The 7613-nt window shown below is 51.6% G+C and overlaps 2 protein-coding genes across 2 annotated transcripts; both read left to right on the forward strand.

The window, feature by feature from the left end:
* Positions 1-4181: 4181 nt before the first annotated feature.
* C8A04DRAFT_33046 (amino-acid permease) lies at positions 4182-6259 on the forward strand (the record flags this gene model as incomplete). The annotated part of the gene is made up of 8 exons (XM_062782310.1): positions 4182-4511; positions 4599-4634; positions 4723-4772; positions 4835-4876; positions 4937-5069; positions 5128-5809; positions 5865-5921; positions 5979-6259. 8 exons carry the CDS (start codon positions 4182-4184, stop codon positions 6257-6259), a joined length of 1611 nt encoding a protein of 536 aa, XP_062632859.1.
* Positions 6260-6613: 354 nt separating this feature from the next.
* On the forward strand, positions 6614-7561 carry C8A04DRAFT_15821 (uncharacterized protein; the record flags this gene model as incomplete). Its single annotated transcript, XM_062778629.1, has 1 exon — positions 6614-7561. One exon carries the CDS (start codon positions 6614-6616, stop codon positions 7559-7561), a length of 948 nt encoding a protein of 315 aa, XP_062632860.1.
* Between the last annotated feature and the right edge of the window lie 52 nt (positions 7562-7613).

Here is a 7613-nt window from a genome sequence, read left to right on the forward strand (position 1 = left end):
GCGCAGGGTAAGCAAGGTAACAGATCATATGATGATGAAAGGGAACGAACCCTCATCGGTATGAGTCTCATGTGATAAGGAAGAGGCTGAGATAATGACTATAATGACTGTTTTGAGAAATGAAGCATTGAAGATGTTGTATTGTCTCACTTGATTTTCAATGTTATGTATGTGCTGTTGGATAAACAGCAGTGTGTGAGAAACGAGAAGCGTTATTGAGACAAAGGCAATGTGTCCCGCCGAGTTTACTCTTGGAGAGGCGACAGTGGCCGGGATCAACTAGTTAGTGCCAGCTCCTTTCGTACGGCGAGCCCTAAGGCAGAGCGCGGGCCTAGTCGGAGACCGGGATGAATTAACGATCTAATAAATGAAGCTCACTAGCTCATTTGCACCATTGAGGATCTAAGGATTACAGGCTTCGTTTTAGAGCTTGTTTTATCGACTTGAGCGAATCCCAGAAAACAACAAAGCATAGCTTCAAGTCTACATAGGCTTGACCCAACTCTAAGCATTTATCTCCTGTCCCTTTTCTCTTGTTCGTTTCGTTTCTTGATGACTCGTTGACCATGCTTCTCCTTGTTCGCATGTCTAATCCCCGAATCAGAAATATGTCTCGGTGCAACTGTACGATGAGGGGCAGGAAAGTCATGGTAAGAGACGGCACAAAGGTCAACAAGGTTGTTAGCAATAATATCGAGACCAACAATGGCATGCTCATATGTTAACGTGTTTGGCCCAGGTAGCGAGAGATGAAATGCCGGCCCAGGTCCCCCGAACCTGCAAAACATTGACAACGCCGCGTTCTTAGGTTCATCTGATTTTCTGGTGCCGGTGAACGACGTTCCCCCGGCTAAAGGAGACCGGGGCTCATACGAGGCAGCATGTGCAACCACCTAATATCAATGCAAAGAATGTCGGCAATGTTGAAGTTGTTTAAGAAATTTTTTCGTTGTGGACGGGTTAAAGTCAAGGAAACATTGAGGTAGGGCGACGCTACTCAAACTGTGACCTGGGAAGCAAAGGTGAGAAATTGATAGGAATTGAATCCGGTATTATTAAAACAAGAGAAACTCAGCACATTAAGGCTTACTCAGTTCCACCCTGTTTGGAGTTTGTTTGACTCAGGGTGTTACGATTAAACTCCGGGTACCGAAAAAGTTAAGGACAGAGTGCTGGGGAAGTAGACAATCCCCAGAAGAACAAACATCGTTCCTTCCTTCCTTTCTCTCCCCAACCCGGGCCCTTTATAACCCACTTCTCCGTTGTTCCTGCTAACCGCTCCCCCAATAAACCGGCTACGGCCGAATGGCGTATTTGGGGGAGCCGTGGGCGTCCAAATGGTACACCACGAAAGCAAAGCCTTAGGGTTCAAATCCTGTGTGCTGCGCCGGCCGAAGAAAAAACCACCGGGTTTTTCGTAACCGACCCCCATTCCTTAACCCCCCTCGGGGGGCTGAGATGATGGGGCAGTGAGCTTTTTGACTTTTTTCTTACTCTGAATAATTAAAATACTGGTATCATTTTCCGTAAGGTGAACAATATGCCGTTGGCAGTCCCTAATTGACCATCGCGATGTATTTTAATAGACGTCCAATTAACTAAAACCTAAGGCCGACGATCAATCCAGTGCCAAATTCGTAACAAGATGAAGCTATTGCAAGCCTCGTGTTAACACTAGGAGACCATGTACTTAGAGCCAGGGCTGGAGATTGAAGGCACCTTTGAGTCTTTGACGAGATTCTTCCCTCTTCTCACAGACTTGGATCTGGTACTTAGAATTAAGCCAGCTCTAGATAGTCTCGCAATACGTGTCGTATTCCAATCTGAGACCCTAGCATGGTCGTAATAATAAGTCAAGCCTCTTGATTCTATGAAACAAGACTTCCATGTTGAATGTGTTGTGTGTGTTGATTAATTAGATTCTGTCCAAGGGGCTGGCCGCCTGGGTTGAGATCCCAATGGCATGAACAGACGTCATTTATTAGTTTGGTCTTGCACACACAGCAGCATTGCCGTTATGTGTGGAGAGAAGGCTGAGCTTGGTGTCTGTGGAAGAAGCCAGCGCAGCGTCAACCGAGTCGGGGCTGGCAGAGTAACGAGGCAACACACGCTGCCGAACACTGGTCGAAAGAGACCTAGGTTGATGTCCTCCGTGTCATGATCAGACCCACCTCCAAGATGTGTCTCAGGGGGGAAGGGGATGGAAGCTGGGACGATGCGCAACATCAAGGCTTCTAGATACTTAGTGTCGGTGCGAGAAAGAATGTTGGGATACTGGGATTAACAGTCATCTCCTTTTCCTGAGTTGATGGTAGCCGTAATTCTATGACTTGTCTACCACTTCTCATCCTTTGCTGTTTTTACTGCTTTATTCTCTTCTTTTTCTTTTCGTTTTAATAACTTTGGGTACACATCACATTTTGACCGATTCTTGATTCATCTGGGTCTAACTCTCACGACCCCTTCAACCTGTGATTAGTTAGTCTGATTCATATCCATAATCTGTATTCTTTTATTTTCTTTCTCGCGGTCGTATATGATCATCATTCTTCCGTGAACTTAATAATTATACTCAGGTACGAAAGGCATAATCATTCCGACTTCCGGAGGACACTGGTTGCGCTCGAGGCGTCAAGCAAAAGTGAATGCTCTCTTGCTGCGTTTCAGATTCTCGTGGTCTCTTGAGAATTATGGTATCAGGTCACTCATCGCGAGTGACATTAGGAGTCCAGTTGATTTAGAAACATCTAGCAACCATGACTTTTGGTAATTACAGATCACGATTGTGTTCTAATTAGTTCCATGAAAAGCCGTCGAAACCCGTTGCTCAAACCTGGTCTGCAGCGTGGTATTTTAAGGGCCACAGCGATGCTCGACCTTAACTCGAATCTTCTAATTCCCAATTCTCACGATCCTGTCACAATGAGCTTGCCGCTTGGCCTCGGACCAAGGGGCTCGGACTTCCATCGGAGAGGTTGCTTAAACAAGAGCGCTAAATTGTAATTAATAGCTGAACTCGATCCGTCCTTTTCCATCCCTCAGCTCCCAGCTTCTCTTGGTCGTACCCCCACCTGGGTTTTCTCACGAGAAGAAACCCCTTATCTCCGACAGCTGTTGAGAATGAAAGGTGCAGCACGTAGTCGGCGAAGGTTCTGCATGCTCTGACGTCACCAATGCCCCTGACAAGGCTCCGCAACCTTGAAACGTGGTCCCGACTTGCCCCGTCCCATTTTCGCCTGTCCCGTCGTTCAGCTCAACTTTGACCATCTGAACAATGGAAGAAGATGAGGGATAGTTACTCGTCAGGAACCAGGCGTTGAGTCCGAGAAAACAGCAAATATTTTTCCCAGCTTGAATCGGCCCAACTTCAAGCCACCCGGGCCTTTTCGGCCGGCCGCATTTGACGCCCTCCCAGTGTAAAAAAAGCCATGCAGACCGGGATGTCATCCCACGCGTTTCCCTGATGGCGGATTTGTTCGCATGGCATGGAGTGACGGGGTTGCAGAGCCTGCTCGCATGGAAACCCCCTCCCCATCGGATTTGGGCCCCCGCGTTGACGACAGGCAAGGCAGGCAAGGTAGGACATGCAAGAGGTGCAGCGGCCATGCCGCTCAACCCGCTGCAGCCCAATGGTGAACCTTACCTGGGCTTCGGTGAGCCCCGAGGATTCGGGAGTTCACGCTGCAGTGACTGGCAAACCCACAGTTGCCCGCGTCCCGCGTGGGCGGAATCCTTGATAAATCCCACGTCCCTCGACGACCGTTACCGTTTAGCGCAGAAGGCGTGATTCCAAGGTCTGATGGTTCGATTCGCTCGATTGCTCTCGGTCCCGATTGACAATACCCACTTTTTGTCTTTCTGTCCCTGTTGACGTTACGTTGAACCCCTTGAGTGCAGCCAACAATTGCCTGCCGAGGTTTCGCGAGTGACTGTGACGGCGTTGGAGGATTCGCAGCTCTCTCTTCTCTTACATACTTTTTTTTTGTTATTATTTCCCTGTCCGACACTTCGTTGTGAGACATATCCCTCTCCACCCGTCGCATTTGTCAATCGATCGTGATTGTCAACTTTCCGGAGGGACAACGCCTGCGACTCCGTCCGGGCTCCCACTAACAACAACTGACCCCCGCCCCCCCGCGCGCGCGACGACGACGATCACTCATAACAGCGCCGCAGCAACCATGTCGCGACAACACTCTCCCGAGGAGGGCGCGGCGTCGGCAGACGAGAAGCGAGCCGCCAACATCGATGAGGGCCGCGAGCGACATGAAGAGCAGCTCCAAAAAGAGCGGCAGGCCTCCGTGGCCGGCAGCGCCGTGCCGTCGCCGACGGGCTGGTCGTCGTGGTTTGGCGGCCGTAATGTTGTCATTGGGCCGCGCATTGGGCCCGTCCTAGACAGCATCTCGGGGGGAGATTCGGAAACCGACCTGAGCGGCTCAGCGATCTTGGACAAGCAGCTTGCTGCAGAAGATGGGGCCGCCATTCAGTATCGAACGTGTAGCTGGCAAAAGGTATGTGCATCCTTGGTTTTGAGTGGATGGTGATTTTCCGGGTTCGAATGGGACGGACGACGTTAACATGTTGTGCCAACTTTACAGACTGCCGCGCTACTCTTTTCCGAGTACATTTGCTTGGTAGGTAGCCAAGAACCCCTCAAGCTTTGCTTGGCGATCTTGTGCTGGAGGTACTGGATGCTGATTGCTGGATGTGTTTGCGCCACAGGCGATCATGAGTTTCCCGTGGTCTTATAGCGTGCTTGGCTTGGTCCCTGAGTAAGTTCTAGACTTTTGAACGCCGAGAATGATGATAGTTCGTCCGCTAACACGCATCATAGCCTTATTTTGACCGTGGTCGTCTCTGGCATTGTCCTCTATACGTGAGACTTGCCCGATACTCTGCTTTCTTTGCGCCATGGGTCTGATTTACCTCCTGATAGGTCCTTGGTACTGTGGGAGTTTTGCCTTCGCCACCCTGAAGTCCGAGATGTTTGCGACATCGGCCAGATGCTATTTTGGAACAAGAAATGGGCGTGGTGGGCCACCGCGGTGATGTTCCTCTTGAACAACACTGTAAGCCCTCTAATCCTTCTTCGTTCCAGGACTCCACCGCTGACATAGAACCCAACAGTTCATCCAGGGCCTCCACGTGCTTGTAGGCGCCAAGTACCTGAACACCATGGCCGAGGCTGACTACGTCGGCTGCCGCACCGTCAGCTTCGGCATCGTGGTGACTGTCGTCTGCTGGCTCTGCTCGCTGCCCCGCACATTCGACGCCTTGTCTAAGCTCGGCACCGGTTCGGCCTTCTTCACGTTTATTTCCGTCCTGCTCGCCACCATCTTCGCCGCGATCCAGAGCCAGCCCGCCGGGTTCGACGGCACTAAGCCCATCGTGACGGCCATCCCGCTGCCCAGCACCACCTTTGTCAACGGCCTGGGTGCCTTCCTCAACATCAGCTACACTTTCATCGGGCAGATCACGCTGCCGTCGTTCATCGCCGAGATGCGCGACCCACGCGACTTCCCCAAGGCGTTGTGGGCGTGCACGATCGCCGAGATTATCTTGTTCAGCATTGTCGGCGCGGTGGTGTATGCGTATGTGGGCAACCAGTACATGACGGCCCCGGCGTTCGGATCGTTGGAGCCGCTGTTCAAGAAGGTGGCATTCTCGTTCATGATCCCGACCATCATCTTCCTCGGGGTCTTGTACGCGTCCGTGTCTGCGCGGTTCGTGTTCTTCCGCATCTTCCAGAACTCGCGCCACAAGAGCGAGCACACCCTGGTCGGCTGGGCGACCTGGACTTCCATTCTGCGTGAGTACTTATCTTCCTTGGAAATCGATTGAGAATACTGAACTGACCTTGGTAGTGGCTACCTGGATTTTGGCCTTCATTATCGCACAGGTCATCCCCTTCTTCTCCGACCGTAAGTTCCCATAGCCCATCCTACTGTCCCAATTGTCACCCCACTAACGCATCCTAGTCCTCTCCCTTATGAGCTCCCTTTTCGACAGCTTCTTCGGCTTCATCTTCTGGGGCGTGGCCTACTTCCGCATGCGTCGCGCAGACGGGTCGGTCTCGCTGCTCCCAGAAAAACAGCACACCATCGCCAGCTACCTTCTCGGCGCGCTCAACGTGCTGATCATCTTGATCGGCGTGTTTTTCCTGACGGTCGGGACGTATGCCACGGTGGAGAGTATCATTCTGCAGTTTGAGGCTGGAACGGTGGGCGGGGTTTTTACGTGCGCGAGTAATGGGCTGTAGTGGGGTTTGGTTGGTGTTGGAATGGGGTGGAATACATACATACGTATATACCTTGCTATAACTCAATTGGAAAGAGCACTGTCCCGGGAACTTGAGTTTGGAGAAATAAATGGTTGGTTTTTGGAAGGAAAACATGTCCCAAGTCCGTTGGTTGCACTGTGCTACAGTACATGTACATACTGTAATACTGTATGGAGCGAGCGGCCAGGTGGGGTGGACCATCACCACTTTCTTCCCATCCGGGTCCTCGGGGCCTCGGGCTGTCATTTCCAGTTTACAACCAAGTTCACGAAAAGGTTTTGCGGCGTTTTCACCATCGGAGCCTCTAGCGTGTGCTTCGCCACGGCTGCGATGATGAGGCAACCAGAAAAGATCAATCCGGCTGGGAACGGCAATGTCAACCCGCAAAAGGAGAGTTCTTTCTACCGGAGACTGCCGCAGGAAATCCGGAACCTGGTTTGGGTCCAGCTCTTTTCTTCGACCAGGATAGCCGTTGGATTTATCGAATACCCCGTCTCCAAGTTCCTCGATGTCACACCCGCGCCCAATAGCCTTGCGGCGCTCCGCATCTGCCGACGGGCCCGTCTCGAAATCGGCGACTCTTGGCTACGTCACATCCTATTTTACTTTCCAGGACTCCACACAATGTACAAAAGGCTTTCCGTCCTTCCTGTTGAGACGATCACAAAGTTACGGCACGTGAGAATGAGCGGTGAAAAATTTCTGTTCCCATGCGAAGGACGGAACAAAACACACTGCAGATACAGCATATTCGATGCCTTGAGGCGCCTCCCCGGCCTGCAGCTTGACCAGCTCACGATTCTGGGCGGCAGTTGGTCTGGGTGCAATTATATGGACCTTCTAAGCCTTATCGAGCTCGGAGATGGATGGAAGACGCTCCGATATCTTGACCGCAGCTCCGAACTGCTCGGGTTTCGCGGAAAGACGCGCGGCTGGACGCCCGATGGCGAAAGTAGATGGCAACCACAGCCCAGTGGCTTGAAACGTATCCTAGAAAAACGCGATGGCATAGCCTCGGCCCCTTCTGTCACGATCTACCGGGCAACTGAGTCGAGGTTCAACGGTGGCATGTTTGACCTAGCGAGACGAGTCAAATTTGAACAACATTGGGACCCCCAGGAACTCGTGTATTATCCCCAGGATGACGAGCTCATGACTAAAGGGGAGAAGGAGAAGGAGATGTTGATCATTGTGAACAGGGGCGCTGGCGTTGATTACGTGGTGAAGGACATATCTGCTCGACAGCTGGATGATATGGGCAGCTTGTTTCCCGAGGATTAACGTACTTTATCAGCGAGCGGGACATATCACCGAGCGGGACACTCTCCACTAC

This window comes from Dichotomopilus funicola (genome assembly GCF_033296635.1).
Source record: "Dichotomopilus funicola strain CBS 141.50 unplaced genomic scaffold C8A04scaffold_108, whole genome shotgun sequence".
Taxonomy (NCBI): Eukaryota; Fungi; Ascomycota; class Sordariomycetes; order Sordariales; family Chaetomiaceae; genus Dichotomopilus; species Dichotomopilus funicola.